General features: G+C 44.4%; 1 protein-coding gene across 5 annotated transcripts in view; it reads right to left on the reverse strand.

The window, feature by feature from the left end:
- Positions 1 to 13693, reverse strand: part of BICD2 (BICD cargo adaptor 2) — an 81080-nt gene extending 67387 nt beyond the window's left edge. For 2 of the 5 annotated variants that reach the window (XM_077924913.1, XM_028719020.2), the window contains exon 1: positions 13041 to 13689. In XM_077924913.1, coding sequence (XP_077781039.1) covers positions 13041 to 13280 — 240 coding nt within the window. In that variant the 5' untranslated portion in view covers positions 13281 to 13689. Of the gene's footprint in view, positions 1 to 11090; positions 11244 to 13040 lie in introns of those variants that run through there. The other 3 variants (XM_028719022.2, XM_028719021.2, XM_028719023.2) reach the window with 3 other exon arrangements.
- Positions 13694 to 18250: the final 4557 nt, after the last annotated feature.

Raw genomic sequence — 18250 nt, forward strand, 5'->3', positions numbered from 1 at the left:
CTGTATTTCCTGAAATTCTAAGGCCTTCTTGCAGTATGGCTGTTCTGTAGGGATGGAACAGTGTAGCAGGTCTAGAAAATCACCCCTAGACTGGGGTTGGGAGTCTTACACCTGCGGGATGGGTGGGTGGGTGTGCAGGTTCTCTATTCCCGATGTCTTGGCTTGTGCTCACATTCCTCCTTTCCAAATATGTTCAGTCCTTCACCGCCACTCTAACCCTAAGACTGCAAACTCTTTCAGGCACAGGCTTGTCAGTTGCTGACACTGCCAATAACGTAACGGTGGTTAATCATTATTATATAGCCTCAAGGTTAATTAAGTTTCTTTGTTGAGCCCCAGGGCATAAAAACAACAACATATTAAAACAAAACCATTGTTAAAGCATACATGTATCAGTCAACAATATGTTAAGGCATTTCATAGCTGCCAGAGGTTATAACACCACAGTGCAGGTAACATCTACTATTGTTTGCCAAGAGCCACTTCAGCATCAGCAAAGGGCCATGTAGTTCAATGCACAGCATCTGTCTTGCATGCAGAAGATCGCAGGTTAAATCTCCAGGTAGAGAAGGCAGAGACCCCTGCCTGAAATCCAGCTAGAATCTGACTCCGTATAAGGCAGTTTCCTATGTTCCTATCCGCTGGTTCAAACAGTTTGCATAATCCACCAGGAACACACAGGCAGAAAATGGGAGCATGGCTGCAATCCTGAACTTATTGACTGGGGAGCAAGTCTCATGGAACTCAGGAAACAAGAACAGGTACATCCTGCCTGCAAGTATTCTGCAGCCAGATCTCCACAAAGGCAGGGAACCTCTCTTCAGTCCAAGGGCTCCATTCCTTTATAGGCAACACCTCAAGAGCAGCCAGAGCAAAGGATGTGATTCTCACCTTTTGTACAGGAAGCTACATTCCAGCCATAAGAAAGAGGAAGGTGCACACACATCTTTGTAACCTCCGTTGAGGCAAGCAAGAGGCATTGTCAAAGTTGAAGGACACATTCCACCCAGCAAAGCAATGAAAATTGCTTGGAAAGGTGGCAAGCATAGTCTGGGGAGAATCCTAAGGCCTATAGAGGCATTGTTCTACTTCTGCCTCAGATTATACACCCATTTTTTAAAATAAAAATTCACTTCAGCTAAGTGAACTTTGCTTATTCTAGTTATTCAGAAAACTGCAGTAAAAATATAAAAGTCGTACTTTGGTTGTCAAATGCCCTGGAACTCAGACATTTTGGCCCCCAAACGCCACAAGACCGGAAGTGATTGCTCCGGTTTGCGAATGTTCTTTTGAAACCCAAACATCTGACGGGGATTCCACGGCTTGTGATTGGCTGCAAGAGCTTCCTGCAGCCAATCAGAAGCCGCAATTTGGTTTTCGAATGTTTTGGAAGTCGAACGGACTTCAGGAAAAGATTGTTTGACTTCCAAGGTACGACTGTTCTTGTTTATACCAATGCAACATGAAGGTAAAGGAAGGGCTGGTTTAAAACAGTATATACACGATTACATGCAAACTTTCCCCTAGAACACTTGCCCAGCCATTATCTAACAATGCATTTTATTTTATTTTCTATTTTTAAACATCCCCCCCCCCCAGATAAAGAATTATAATCTCATACAGCAAGCTACCACAACTCTCATGGGCGTATTGATTTAATTATGCCCCGAGGAAACGTAGACATCATTTTATTCTCCCCTGCCCCACTTTCCTACTAGCAAAGTTCAAATTCAACGAATCAGCCTATGGCAAAAAAAAAAAAAGTCTGCAATAAATAAATAAAAACAAAATAGCCGGCAGGAATAATGTCCTGGGGGTGGGGTGGAATTCTCCTCCCACATCAGCCTGTTTATTTCTTGCAAGATCGGCAGTTTCTCGCTACCAAGGATCCAGTCAGAGTCTAATTCTTTCTTTGTTGTTCTTCGCTGTGAGAATTACTTAGATGCCAAAGTTTATTTGTGTCCCTTCCTTGTGTTAAAGTTTTCATAGATCATATTCCAAATCTATGCTATATTCTTCCCTGTTGCTCAGCTACCAACTCTGAACAAATACATCTCTGCATTCTGCCAGAAGTGGAGAGGCAGAGAAAAACAGCGAGAGAGAGAGCCCAGACAAATGCCTGGAGAATGAATCACCCACTGGAAGTCGCCTTATGCCCCTGCAGTGTAACCGATTAGTCATAACCTCACATACAGTAGAATGGGAACAGAAAATGGTGAAGCTATTCACTGCACCCCGCCCCCAGCTGCTCCTTGCCGCCCACTGCTCAGAAGGAGGCTATTTTCACATCACATGGATTCAGCTCACAAAAATGTCAGCCTTCAAATACAGGCTTTCAGGGAAATTCAGCTATTGTGCGATACGCCTGAAAGCAAAGGTTGGCACTGGCCTGGGTGCCAATCTGCACCCAGGACAAGGTTTTAAGGCTTTGTGTACTGATCAGGTAAACAATGAGTAAATAGTGAGCGAATAGATACGCTTTAAAAAGCAAATGCAAGCTCACCACAGCTGGTGCTTGATGTATTTCGGAGATGAGTTCCCTCTACAGACTGGGGGCCAACGTGGACATGGAGAAGGCTGTCCTCCAAGGTGACACAAAACAAACCTCTGCAAGCCGTGGCATAACTAATAGGGTCTCCCCTGAAAATCTTACATGTACAGGAAGGTCTATGTAGGAGAGAGTGTTATTTCAGATAATCTACACCTGCAGAGGTAACTGGGGTGGATGGCCTTTCACATGGTGGTCCCCAGCCTATGAAATAAACTTTCCACTGAAAGACAGTAGACACGTACTGTAATGAGCTTCCAATTGCTCTTCAAAACATCATCTAATTATTTAAACTTTCCATGGCCTCCATATCCAATTGAATGATTCCTAGTTATTTTACAGAAATTGTGATAGGTTGCTTTTACTGGATCGTATTAATTGAATACTCCATTTTTTGTTTCGCATTGGATTTCTTTATTGTAATGTCTAGCACCTTGGTATAAATGCTTTCAATAAATATTAAAGGCATAGTCTTTTGAAGACACAAAGTTGTTTGAGACAACACAGTTTTCCGGTCTCCAATTAAGTGGGTCACCTCAAAAAAACGAGCAGAGGGTCTAGGGCAAGTTGTGCAGATGATGGTGAGAGTATCTCAACACATTGGGGATGGGTAAAAAAGTTGGGTCTTAAAGCTCTGTTTCAGGTCATCTGCAAGATTATTTGGGGCTTCTTGATATTTCTTCTTGGTTTTGCTCAGGTTGCAATAACAATTGTCTTCCAAGAAACCATTCTGCTTCTTGGCGACTCTCAATCATCCAGTCCAGGCTCTGAGCAACTGACCCCACTGTATGTAAAGTACGGTAAAAGGGCAAGGAGGATGGGGGCAGAGAAAGGCCAAAAACATTATTTTACACATTTAACTGCAGAATCCTATATACTCAGGAGATAAGTCTAACTGAATTCAATACAGCTTAGCTCCAGATAAGTGGGTATAGGATTGCAGCCTAAGAGAATGCTACCTGTGCATAAATAAAAGAAAATGTCCACAATATGCAGGCTAACTGGTTCTTCTAGACATCCTGCACAAGAAAAACTGGAATACGTGAAGCAAATTAGCTCCTTCTATTTTAAACAAAGTTTTTAGAAAATAAAAACGTATCAGTTTGCCTCAGCCCCTCTGCTGTTCTTTATTATTGGGGGGGGCACAGAAATATTTTTATTTGTTTGCCAAAATGAGGCAGGCACTTCATACAGAAGAGGAGGAGACTTACAGATCCAGCCCACAGGTTTGCTCAGGAGAATTAGATTGTGCCCTAAATGGAATAAACAACAGCTTTTCAAGAGCTTAAACAAATAAAATCCCTGGTGGATTGGGCCCCATGCCACATTCAGCATGGGCTTGCAATAAAATTCAACCTTGCCTTACAATTTTAAAGATTTTCAAAAACAGCTTGCAAATAAATTCTAGGAACAAACGAAGATTAACATGATTCACATAAAATACAATCCAGTGGAACATCAGCAACAGAAAAAAGCGCCAGCATTAAATAAGATCTAAAACAGAACCAAAAAAAATTACTGTTGGTTAAAAAAGTTAAAAGTTGGGCCAGGGAGGGAGGGGACAACTATTGGCATGGCACCAAAGACTCCAGTCTAGGCACTAATGCCTAACACAGCATGGTGCTAGATACAACATTGCAAATTGGGGTGCCACCACCAGCTAGTCCCCTTCCACAGTCACCATCCACCACTTAAGACCCTTTGGACATGATCTCAGCTTAAGGGGAGCTACCTGGATTTCCTGCCCAATACATGAACCAAGACTTTGGCTTTTAGTAAACGATTGAGCTAGTCTAGAATCATTCTCCTTAAAAGGGGTTGCTTTCTACACCGGAGGTATTTGGTCTCGCATGTTTGTTACACAGCAGAGCATTAAAAAACAAATTTGTACTTTCCTTAACTTAAGAAAGCTTTTTATCACATAATTTTGCTGAACATGAAGTTCTTTGCTATGCGGCCAGCTGGAATGAAAATGGCTTATTCTCTCCCCACCGCGCCCTCACACTAAAATCAGCAAGACCTAAAAATATTTAACCACGATGAGCTCTTTATCCTCAGCCTTTCCCAATAACCACCTCAAATGTAAAGAGGAATGTGGGTTTTGAATTAGCAATAGGTCATTTCTGCAAAAGCTTTAAAAGGCTCTAGCCTCATCTTTTAAGCCAACCATCTTTTAAGTATGTCTTACTATTGAATATACCTTGTATTATAGAAATAAATAATTCAAAGTATTATCAGGTCTGTGAGCGCTAAGGAATCAAATCATGAGGATTACATCCACTGGCCTCAACATTGGCTAATCGGAAAGCAGTTCCAAACAGGAGGAACCAGTTTCAGTTTCAGTTTTCAGCAAGCTATAAATCTTGCAGACATCACTTAATACAGATCAAAGCACTAGGCAAAGGAGATAACCTCTTTTGAAGTCGGGGATTGTAGGCCTTTGTTGCCCCCAGTCCCCACCAAATGAATTGTCCAGACTGCAGATGATTAGGCTCTGCATACAATCCCTCTTTCAAGTCAAAGTTGACTCTTGCAAAACCTCAGAGAAGTAACCCTGATTTGTCTGTAGTTATCTCACATTGGACTGGATGCTTTTTCGCCTCCAACCAAAAGCAAAGGTTAAAAGGTGCAGCTAAATTCTAGATTTACTTGGTTGCTCTTAGTGTTACTAACTTTCATGGTTGTACCAACAAGGCACGAGTTAAAGAGGGGAGTACCACATAGCTCTAGTAAGCGCAGAATGAGGTTCCACTCATGCAACAAAACTTTTCCCCCTCTCCCCACTGTGTGCCCCTAAACTTGTTCTGGAGGTTCCACCAACCAGCCAGAGCAGACTTAGGGTTGCAAGAGTGGACCTCACACCATGCACGCAACAACTTAGTGGAATCCCACCCAAAGAATCAAGGACAGAAGAGGCTAGGACAAATGTTCACTTATCATGAAAAATAGCACATGGGTCTTGCATAACCTCTCCAATGCTCCCAACTCCACTGCTGGCCCTAACTGCTCCCCGCCCCCATATATCTTCTTTCTTCCTTGCTCTCTGCCAATCTAGTTCAACATTTATTGCAAATGCCTACTTGTTATCCTGTTTTGCAATTTACATTCACACAAAATGGGTTGGGGGCATTTAAAGCGCAGAATTTGGATCTGGCTATCCAACAAATCAATATGGCAAATGAGTCAAATCTTATTAGACAGCAAGTCCACACCTGACATTTTTCCTGCAAATGTTACGTTTTGTTTCACACAATATTTGCACTGCTGCTAATTATAAGATGAGGTAAGCAAAGAATTCCTGAATCTAAAGCAGAATCCCTTTAAGGGAGAAAAATGAGAAACCACATCAATTGAAGAATACATTTCCACAAGTAAGTGAGAGATTCTTTGTGTGGAAATAGAGGCAGTCCTTCTACAAAGATCAGATGAGGATAAGCACAGAATCATCTTATCTCATGAACAGCTCTGGAAGTAAGGTGATTCACCTAAAAGCTAGCTGGGAGAATTTCACACTTTATCATTCCTCCATGGAAGTGATGGACGTCATTTACAGATCTTCATGCACTGTAGCAAGCTTCTGCACCAAACATGTTTTTGCATGCAAACCTAGCCCAGCACGCACATGGCAAAACAGATGGTCTGTGCTGTCAAAAGTCTCTAAGATAGGGTATAGATTCCCTTAAACTTAATGTCGGGGAATGTGCACATGGATCTAGTTAAGTCACTAGCTGCAGAAATTTTTTACCCTGCACAAAGAGAACAACGTGATGACTGTACAAGTTCTAGTTACATACTTTCTTCCTCAGAGGAAATAATACACATTTGCACAGGATGTTTGCATCTCTACTAATAACTGGATGAGGGCACATAAAATTTCAGGATGTAAAGCAGAGGCAAATAGAGAGACAAAGAAAGAAAGAGAAATTACATTACAGTGGAACCTCCGGTTACGTACAGTCCTCCTTACGTACGCTTCGGGTAACGAGTTCCGCTAACCCAGAAGTATATGCTCCTGGTTGTGAACTTTGCTCCGGGATGCGAGTGGAAGTCGCACGGCGCAGTGGGAGGCCCCATTAGCGAAAGTGCGCCTCATGTTAAGAACGGTTTCAGGTTAAGAACGGACCTCCAGAATTAAGTTCATAACCGGAGGTACCACTGTACAGACCTACCTTTCAACCATTAAATAACACGAGGACACAGAATAGAGGAGGAATTTGATTCAGTACACATTTAAAGCCAAATCTATCAAATTCCCTCTTTCTAAATTTATACTCAGTCATATTTTGTGGTGAAGTTCTCCAACCAAGGTTTACAAAAATGCATATATGGAGGGAAAGCATGCACAAAAATGAAAATATTAATTTAAAGAATGTGTGATGTTGTTTAACATCTACATGAAACTGCTGGTTGGGATCATCTGAAGTCTTTGAGTACATAGTCAACAATATGCTGATGATGCACTGCTCTGCTTCTCCTTTAAGTCTACAGGAGTGGCCGCGGATGAGCTAGACCAAAGACTTGCTTTGGTAATGAAATGGATGTGTGTCAGTATACTGAAGCTCAATCCAGATAAAACTGAGACACTGTTAGTGTCTGGTTCCCTAGACCAGATGGATGGGAGGTGGCCTGTTCTTGATGTGGTTACACTACTTCTGAAAGAGCAGATACATGGGAGGACTTCTGGATCCATCACTGTTGCTTGAGTCTTAAGTGGCATGGCAGGCTTTTCATCAACTCTGGCTCCTTTCTGGAAAGGCATAGCCTAACTTCTGTTGTCAACACTCTGGTAACCTCTAGGTTAAATTACTGCACTGAGTTATATGTGGGGCTGCCTTTGAAGATTGTCTGTAAACTACAGTTGGTCCAGAATTCAGTGGCCAGGTTGTTCACTGAGACAAGATAGTCAGAGCACAAAACACCAATCTTGGCCAGATTGCACTGGCTACCAATGAGTTTCTGAGCCCAATTCAACGTACTGGTTTTAACTACAAAGCCTTACGCAGCTCAGGAGCCCAAGTCTTCAAAGACCTCCTCACCAACCCTGACCAGAATCTAGGCTGTTCTCCATGTGCCTCCTCCATACAAGTTCTGGAGGGAGACAACAAAAGAACGTGTATTTTCAGTCTTCCCACTTGTGGAATGCTCTCCCCATAGAGGCTCACCTGGTACCATTCTTACATACTTTTAGGCATCACGCAAACGTACTTTGTTTCCCAACAGGCCTTTGGATTTTAACTATCCATGGCGTCTTTTAGTGGGTGGGATGTTTCAATCCTGCTTTCTAAAAATATAGATGTATTTTAGATTTTTCTGTTTTATTTGATTTGGCTTTTAACCTGAATGTCATTTGATTATTGTTGCAAGTGGCTTTGAGTTGCTTTTGTAAAAAAGGGCAACTAATAATTTAAATAAATAAATGAAGAGAATTGATTTTAAGACTGGAAAAATGAGAAATGAGAGGCAACCAGAATGGACAGATCCTTCCATCCCTAGTAAGGTCAATGATCATTTCAGCATAAGCATTATTATGCAAGTGGATGAGAACAACCAAGTGTTGCAGCGTGGAGTGCTCCCGTTCACTGTGCTAGTCAGCCAGGCCCTCATCCACAATTCTCCATTCCTCCCCTCACTGGGTTTTCTGTTTTTCCTCCCTCAACATTCAGTCAGCATACTATAGTCACTGACTCTTGGAGTTGGGGTGGGGATTCCCATCCTAAGTTTTCTTCTTTAAAAATTTAGAACTTCTCCAAGCCTGCTGAAACACCCCCGTCTTGTGCGTGGGTGGTACTTTCTTGGCCACATAAGCAATGACACTCATGCTGGAGCATAATAAATAGATGGAATAACAAAACTAACATGGATGTCTTCACAAAAGGTCTGCTTCATTTTGTTTAATGACCCTGTACTTCTTTTTAAAATGTACTTGGCTGCCAAAGTCTGAAGAACCTGATTTGTATGACAATCTCAAATTAGCAGAGTTATTGGATCTGACAATCTCCATAAATGGTCTGCTTGTTTCTACAAAAAATGCTGAGATGACTGGCTGCAGGACCCACTTTTTCTTTTAAAAAAAGAAGGGATACTTCTAATTATATTGGCTCCATCCTACCGAAGTTCCACAGCCATCAGTTTTCAGTGTAGGGTATTGATGCCTTCAGAGGTCTGATTCTCTCATTATACTAAACCAAACCATGGCTTACCATAAACAAGCAACCATGCCGGCTTCTGGAGGAGACTGTGATTGTGTTTTGCTCCTCCTCCAGACATTCTGCTATTGTGCTGTGATGAATTAAGCATGGTATGGCTTCTAGCCTGAACCTAGTCTTGCAGTTTAGCACTCTCCAAAACAACCCCAAGCTTGTCCATTGTTTTACAGCTCATGGATTGTTAAACCATGAGCTTGGGTTCAGATGACATGCTAAGCGAAACCATGACTTAGTGCAGCATCAGAACAACAAGGGAGGAGCAAAGTGTCTGATCTTCTCTCCAAGAGGCTGCAAGTTTGTGGTAAGCCATGGTTTCACTTAGCATTGTGTGCAAATGAGGACAGAGTGATCAGATTTCACTGTATCACCACCATGCATCACATCACCATACCATGTGTTGTGAGCACAGCTTAAATACTGACATTCAGGTTGAGTTTGGAAACCAAAGTGAATAAGGTTCTCTACCTCATACCCTCAGCAACTTCTATGGTGGAATATTTGCAACTTCTAAAGCCAACATTCCTGTGGAACAACCTGAATACACAGCACAGAACTGTAGCTTATCAAGCCCCACTATGATCAGGCAAACTTACTGTGTAAAGATATAAAAGATAAGACTAAAAATCTTCTATGTAAGCTTACCAAAAAAAAAAAGGGTTTGGGGGTGGGGGGCATGGCCATTAAATAAGTTTCCTCCCACCCACCCCAAAAGCCTATTCACCATACATCTGTTAAAGATTTAGTAAATCTCTAATGAGATCCAGATTCCTCCATAACATCATAAAGGTCTAAAGAACTATAATTTCCCCTATATCAGCCTATAGACAATCAGTCCTTGCATCAATACTGTGTACTGTATATACTTTGGGTTTTTAAAAATGCTGCACAAACAAAAACTGAATTCTGTCAATCATGCAAATTGAGAGCATGTGCTTATAATCTGCTTATTTTTGCGTAACATATTCCAGTTCTAGTAGTCAGATGAAAGGGCAAAGAGCTAAGAAAGGGATGCTGTATTCCTATGCTTTGATCACTGAAATCCCTCTTCCCCTCCTCCTATCAAGCCACAAAAAGTCCTCACATCTGTGCTCATGTTAATGGATGCAGATGCTCCATTAGCACAAGGTACAGAATAGAAGGGTGGAGAACAGAGAGCAAAGAGAGATTAAACTGTTTTGACACATACAAACGCATTCCCTATATAATAACTTTCCGCATGATTCCATATTAGCATTTCCAGACATACCCACGAGTCCACAGACATGCATTTCCAGCAATGTAAAAATATTTGGAAACATGTACAGCTTTAAATGCGTCCTGAAAGACACCCTGCTTTAATTAATGTGGACAATATTAAGCACATTGCTATAAATCAGGTTTCATTACAAAACTGCATCAGCACAGGGATTTGCAGTATCTAATTAAATCAACACTGATTTTGCTCTCTTAAGGAGACATTTAAGTTGGCTCTGCATTGCTGCCCTCACTACTGCCAGATTTCAGGGAATCTTTGGTATGGGGCCACCAATGGGGGCACCCACATGACCACAACCATAGAGTGAGTTGTTTTTTTCTGCTGCCACATCAGCAACAGCATTGCATGTTAGGGTAAATCAAGACTGTAGGTGGCCACCACCGATGGGAGTTCAGCATTGCTCCCATTCAAAAGCAGCACTGCCGTCTGTCCACCACTAAAATGCATTTAGTGGCAGCATGAATGGTTCAAATTGGTGAGAAGAGTTTCAAAGTTCCTATGGCTCTCAGCTGGTACCAGTGTTAGAAACTCAGATATACAAGCTAAACGCCAAATGGCACTTTAAAACTGGGTCACAGTCACCACAATTGAATGTGTAGGTCCTTTTTTTTTTTTTTTTTTTTGCAATGAAATATGATGATGTTGTTATCATTCATTTCCTTTCTATACCAGTGTGTGTGTGTGTGTGTGTGTGTGTGTGTGTGTGTGTGGTTTACAACATATTAAAACATCAGATAAAACAATCCAGAAGAAACGAATTGAAGCTTCAAGGAAAATATTTCAGAACCTTCTCGAAGGGACATTTTGTTTTTCCCATATTTATTTACCTACTTAATTTATTGAGCTGCCCCATAGTAGAAGTACTCTAGGAAGCCAGTGTGGTGTAGTGGTTACAGTATCAGACTAGAACCTGGAAGATCAGGGTTCAAATCTCCACTCACGAAGCTCACATGGTCTAGTCACAGCCTCCTAACCTACCTCAGAGGGTTGTTGTAGAGATTAAATGAGAAGGGGGAGAACCATGTACTTCTTGGATGAAAAGGTGGGATAAAAAATGTAATAAATAAGCCCTTCTGCTTACCTTCTCAAGAAAGCTGGAGGAGCCAGCCAGATAGACATGTCAGTCGCTAACTTGGCATCCAGAGATCTCTATGTGGTCGCCATTGGCACAGGGCCCGACTGATACCTAACAACTTACTGCAAGCATGTCGTGCCAGAGCAAAAATGTCTGTTCTCTGAATCCCTCAAATACACCCCTCTAAGTTTTTTCTAGTTAGCCACTTCCAAACCACATCCAAGAGATAAGTCTCCCCCTTCCTGATTCACCACTCCACACAGTCTTTGCAGTCTTCCCCCTAATCTTTCCTTCTTCCTATCATGCTGTTGAGTGGAACAGAGAAAAATGAAGCTACTTTAGTTCCTCAGTCCCAACCTCAGTCCCTTAGTCCCAACCACAGTGTCCCCAACAGGATGGGAGGAGGAACTACATTTGTTCGCACAAAAAATGTCAAAGCACAACTAAAAAGTTAAACAACTGATGTCCTGGAGTTGAAAACCTAGCACCTAATAAAACAACACACAAAACACTATAACCCATAGGCACCCACTCTTCCATTACAGTTTGCAATTACAGAAATGAACTGAGAACAGTGGAGAGGCAAGGAGCTGCATGAGAGGCCTTAACTCCTTCTGTGAAACAGACTTTTGGTAAAAAGCATGTATTATATAACTAGAAGCATGCAATGGGTCAGCACTAGAAAAACAATATTTCAGATTCTTAGGGGCCAGGCTTGCACAGAGCCAAACAGTATTTCAAAATTGTAGGCTGATTCTCGAAGTGCCCAAGCAATCAAGATAGCAGGCTTTCTGGCGCCTTCTGAATTTACTCAGTGATCTCTGATCAGTTTATGCTGGCACATGCAATAGGCCTAATATTAATTATTCAAATATTAAGGTTACAACCTCTGAAAAACTTATCTAATGAACTCTTAACTGAGCCATTTAAGATTCAGATTCGTTTCTGCACAAATGTCAAGCAACATTGTTAATCCTGCAAATTCATGCTTCCAAAACATCAAAACTCTACATCAGCCAGTTGACGTGGGCAGAAATAATTTAATTCCCTCCAGATCTGACAGAGGCCTATCCTAGGTTCCCTCCCATTAAATGGCAGGAGACAGGGGATCTTCACCAACAAGGCAGGCACGAGAGATCCCTGCAAGGGGCGGGGGGAGAGAAAACGACGGTCTCTGGTGGGCAGATGTCACCCGAGCCCAAGAATATTAATCTCAAAGTATCCTCTGTCCGGCACATTTCACGGCAGTGCAAGAAGATACGGCAGATGTCACGGGAAGGACACGGTGCATCAGAGAGGCGCAGACATTGCCGAGCTGCCCCTTTAAGGGGGCTGCAAGGCGTGACGCCAGCAAAAGGGGAGGACCAAAGGCTCTGGATCGGCTTCGTTCTGTGACACTGCATCGCGGGGGCCGGGGAGAGAGAAGGCTGGTGCGCCTCCCGCGAGCTGGGCGAATCCAAAAGGCGAGGCTGCCTTGCGCGGAGAGCTGCGCACCCACAGACCTTCCCAAGCCAGGGGGAGGGTTTGCAAGGCGCTGCATTCGCCACGCGTCCGGCACGCACTGGCGAGCCAGGCCCAGCTGGCCTTTGCGATCGTGGGAACGGGGCTGCTCGCGAAGCCTTCAAGCCTAGGCGCGCGCGCGCGCTCCCCATAACACCCACCACCGCCCCCTGAAAACGTTAATCCACAGAATGCACACGTCTCCACAAGCAAGCAGGCAGGCAGGGGAGCCTTGTGCGCTGGAGTCTCGATTGTGAGCTAACCATTAGCCCATGCTGCCTGCCTACCTGCTATATTTATTCCCGCAAAAAGCACCCGGCGTTCAGCACAGTCCCCCTCTCCCCTGCATCGCGCGCGCACCGCCTCCTCGCGCCCGCTAAAGCCCATTAGATACGCCGCCGCCGCAGCTGTTGCTACCGCACGCCCCCCGCAAAATGAAGACAGCGCCGCCCTCACCTCCTTCAGCTGCTCCATCTCGGTGCGGATGGTCTCGTACTCCAGCTCCAGCTCCTCATACTGCTGCTTGAGCTGCTGCTTCTCCTCCAGCACCGCCAGCCCGTACTCGGCAGCCTGGATCTTCTCGCGGGTGGTTTCGCCCAGCTCCTGGAAGAGCCGCTTGATCTCGGTGCGGAGCCACTCGGGCCCCGACTCCATCACCAGCTTGGCGTAGTCCTCTTCTTCGACGGCCAGAGACATCTTGGCGGGGGCGAGGCTGCTCAGAGTGCGGGGGGCTGGTGCGGCTCCAGACGGGAGTGAGGAGAAGGGAGGAAATGCGGCAGAGCGCGAGAGCAGCAGGATGGATCCGGCGGTGGCGGCGGCGGCAGCAGCAACGCCGCTCCCTGCAGCCTTTAAGACCAGGCGACCCCCCGAGCTGCCATGCCCCTCTCTCCTCCAGCGCCCCTAGCCCTGGCTGCCATGAAACGGGCAGGCTCCTTGCGCCCCTGGTCCCCCGCACCAGTGAACCGGCGGCTCCTTTACACCATGATTCCTGCGCCCTCCTCCTCCTGCTGCTGCTGCTCGTCTAGCTTAGGGAATGTGGGGAAACCGCAGTGAAATCATTCAAAAGGAACGGCCAGTCAGTCGCCCCGAGGCATTGTAGGGCTTGTAGTCCCGGCTCCACCGAGGCCGAGCCGGTCGCTGCGCCCCGAAGACTACGAGTCCCACAATGCATAGGGAGGAGAGCCCCAGATGGAAGCCTGGCCCTGCCCTCTTGAAGGAATTCTCGGAGAAGGGGAAGAACCTGGCAGGGAGCGCTGTTGTTCGTCATCGGCTGCGCTAGAAGCCGCTTGAGCGCTGCCCCCTGCAGGCCGTGCCCAGAACTGCCTGGCGTTTGGGCTACATTGCAAGCGGATGGGCTCTTGTCTTGCAGCAAATACATACTCTGTTCTGTTTAGACATCCTTCCTTCCTTCCCCTCAGTGGCTACCGGTATTGTTCCATGCACCAATAACACTGAAATCCTACGGGCGTTGCCCGTGGGCTTTTTGCCTAGCCTGCTTGCAGAGCATAGCTGGGCCAGAGCTAGGCGGCAGGGCCAGAGCTGCCCACAAATGAGGCAGGGTGAAGCAGTTGCCTCAGGCAACGGTAACACAAGAGGCAGCTTCCCGCGTACCCAGAGAAGCTTGGCAAGGGGGAAACCCGGTGAGAGGAAGGCATTCTGGCGTTCCGCTTTGCCGCTGCTCTCCCACTGCCCCTACGGACAGAGAGGCCAGTGCCAAAGCTGTCTGGAACACCCTCTCTCACTGAGTTTCCGTTCTGGATGCCCTGGTGGAGTTTGACCCCTGACAAGGCTTTGCAAGGACTTTTCCTTGAAGCATTTGCAAAGGCTCATGCCCCCCCCCCAACACACCATTTCAGGGGTGGCAGTGGGATTTTTGCCTCAGATGCAAAAATGCCTCACTCCACCCCTGGGCAGGACTGAAGCCTGGATTTAATTGGGGCCTGAGCAAGGTACCTCCTGGACTCCCCTCCCCAGCCACACCATGATATCCTGCCTTCCTTCCCCCACCCTTAGTTTACCAGGCAGCCGGGACAGGACAGGCTTCCCCTTATCAGCATTTTTGCTGGGGAGGCAGAGCTCAGCTTGGCATTGTGAAGTGATGCAAACCATCCCACCAGGTGAGGTGGCAGCAGCTTGCAGCCTTCATTTTCCCAAGAATGCCTCTGGGTTCTGCTACATCAGGCCAAATGGAAGTAAATGTCATTATCACATTGGCATCCCACTACACTGGGGGCCAGAGGCATTCTGAGGAAATGGAGGTGGCAGGGGCTGTCAGGCTTTCCCACAGCTCCATAATGTTGGCTTGTGCACCACCACCCCTCCACTATAGTAAAAAGAAGAAAAAGCAATGTCAGTGACTCCAGCAATCTACTCTTGCGAAGGACTCTGGGGTTGCGGCGCTCATCTCGCTTTACTGGCCGAGGGAGCTGACGTTTGTCTGCAGACAGCTTCTGGGTCATGTGACCAGCATGACTGAGCCGCTTCTGGTGAAACCAGAGGAGCACACGGAAACACTGTTTACCTTCCCGCCAGAGCGGTACCTATTTATCTACTTGCACTTTGACATGCTTTCAAACTGCTAGGTTGGCAGGAGCTGGAGCTGGGACCGAACAACGGGAGCTCACCCCGTCGCAGGGATTTGAACTGCCGACCTTCCGATTGGCAAGCCCAAGGCTCAGTGGTTTACACTTAAGACCTTTAAATTTACCCATGACTTTTTTTGACTTGGAAAAAAAGTTGTTATCTGCTAATAATCTTTTGTATATTATTCTTATACTTGCTTTTTTGAGGGGGGTTGTACACCACATTGATATGGAGTGGCTTATAGGTTTTTAATATAAATAAATACATAAACTTTTCTATCACAAAACTGGTGCTGATGTCAGATCTGTGGGAGTAAAGTTATTTGTCAGTTGTATCCCAAATTCCCTACAAGAAGCTTGGAGCAGCAGCATTACAAACCCACAAAAACTTTGTGGGAGGGGTCAGGCTGAGTGAGAAAGCTCTAGGCAACTCAGTGGGCCTCACAGAGGAACAGAGCTTTTAATCAGAGTTTCCCACAAAACCCTATATTCTGCTCACTGCCTTTCCAAGTGCTACTTGGCATGCATTGTATTCTTAGACTTTCAAATATTGTTTGACAAAGTCCCTCACCATGGGATAAGAGGACTGGTCTTCATAAGAGGATTGGTAACTTGTTAAAGAACAGGAAGCAGGAAGTAGGAACATAGGAACTATTCTGCCAGTGGAGAAACATAAGAAGTAAGGTCCCCTGATGATGCTTTTTAACTTGTTCATAAATGTTCTAGAGTTAGGGGTCAGTGGTAAGGAGGCTAGGTTTGCTTACAACACCAGGATAGTGAAACCGCTAAAAAGATTGTGAAGAACTCCAACAGGATTTTTGGAATTCATTCCCACGAGGTAGCGATGGCCACCAACTTGGATGGCTTCGGTATAAAATTGGATAAATCATACTGTCAAAAGCAGTATGCTTCTCAATACCAGTTACTGGAAACCACAAGAGGGGAGAGTGCTGTTGAACTCAGTTCCTGCCTTCCCATGGGCATATGGTTGACCACTGGACATACATACATACATACATACATACATACATACATACATTTGTATGCAGCCTTTCCACAGTTCAAACCATGCTCCAAGCAGCTTACAGCATAATATTTTTTTGCAAAACCACAACATAACAAAAGTGGATGGGAAACTGGTCAGATTTGTTGGGGCTATTCTAATGTTCTTACCTCTCCAAACTGGATGAATGGACATTAAACTGGCAAAATAATTTAGTGAAGCAAATGCAACTCACCATTTTTCTTCTCATCAGAAATAATGGGCAGTAACCAAATAAAATGCCAACCAAAACAAAAGAAAAGGGAAAAAAAATTATCCATTCTGAACACACCTGAAAATTAGATCACTCATCATTTGCCCCACCTACTGCCAGGGGCTTTATAAAATGCTTTAATCATCCTCCTTTCAATTATTTTAATCCTCTTTGGCACATATAAAACATCGCCCTTTTAATAAAAGGACTCATCAGTGGAAGTTTATCAGCAGAATCAGGGCAAGTTTATCACGTGGAATCCTGGCTAATTTTTTTATTATGGATTTTTATGCAAACTCAGTAATTCACATGGTGCATATAGCGAGGCTGGATTTATCATGTGAAAAAAAGTGGAGGCAACACCCTCCTTTGCTGCTTTGTTATAAAACTTGCCTGAAAGCAAAATATTAATGGTTTGACGTAATCCGTTCTGAAGGAGCTAATGAACGTTTGTTTTCTTTCTCTTCAGCCCTCATTCTTCTTTGTTAATTGGCTCAAACATGAAAATTCTCACATGTCCTTGAACACTCTAGCATGTATTCAGTTCAGTATTCCATCTGTTCATGTTAGGTCCACGTGCCCAGGAATGAATTATATTCTTAATGGCTTTCGTCTTAACGTTTCATGAGCTGAATGGGAGTGAGCAACAAGAAGCATGCAATGCTGCAGAATTTATTTTTGCATTTATATCCCACTTTCCATCCCAGGAGCTCATGGTTCTCCCCCTCCCTGTTTTAACTTCACAACAACCCTGTGAGGTTGGTTAGATTGAGAGATGGTGACTGGCCCAAGGAATCTGAATGCTGATTTCCCAGCTCCTCCTCCAACACTCTGACCACCACAATACACCAAATAATGTTGTTGGTGTTTTATTTGGATACTGCCCATGCAACCATGTTCTCTGAGCAGCTTACATAGACAGTACAATACAATGAATTAATTTTATAATGAAATGATTTTAGCATGTTGTATTATTTTCTTGTTGTTAGCTGCCCTGAGCCCGGCTTCGGCTGGGGAGGGCGGGATATAAATAAAAATATTATTATTATTATCATTATTATTAATTCGCAAAAAAAATACTGAAACAGAAATAAATAAGCAAAAAGCCCATGAGGAAAAAAGCTTCAAGTGCAGCTAAAACCTAGCAAGAGGGAATGATCCCAAAGCTAAACCACCCTATAGATTGTAATTAAAAGGTCTGGGAAACCAAGAAGGTTTTTTCACCTAGCACCTAAAAGACCAGGACATTCCATAAGCAGGGCACCACGATCGCAGAGGCCGTCTCCTTAGAGGTGGGTTCTGCCCCTTCTCACCTGTCCTGCATTGAAGCTGATTATCTTGTCCCATAGAATTCACTGGAAGCCATTAAGAACCCACCTAAGAACTCTAAGGAACCAAAAGACAAAAGATCAACAGAAGAGCTACCTCTGCAAGTTGGTACCCTCACCACCAGCAGCCAATGCCTGTCTGCTGCATCTTCTGCTTCCTTCCTGTTTCCTTGAATCGTCTCAATTCTAATCTGTAGTTTAAACTCTTCATTTCCCACTGACTCAGTGAAGCTACATTGTAGGAGAGAGAAAGAGAGAGAACATTACTGTCAAGGGGGACACTTTCAAGTTTCGTGAGCAATCTGGGACCTAGCCTACTTTCCCTGCAGTAAATATGCTGCAGAGATTACAGCTGCAGTTTTATACCCCAAAGCGGGCTTTATTAAAGCATAAATTTATAACAAATCCTGCACTTTATGAAGTTGAAATACCATGGTTGAAAATTGTTGTGTTGATAAGCAACTGTAAAGGTGATCCCCTAACTCTGCCTCTAACTGAAA

The sequence above is a fragment of the Podarcis muralis genome, chromosome 2 (genome assembly GCF_964188315.1).
Source record: "Podarcis muralis chromosome 2, rPodMur119.hap1.1, whole genome shotgun sequence".
Taxonomy (NCBI): Eukaryota; Metazoa; Chordata; class Lepidosauria; order Squamata; family Lacertidae; genus Podarcis; species Podarcis muralis.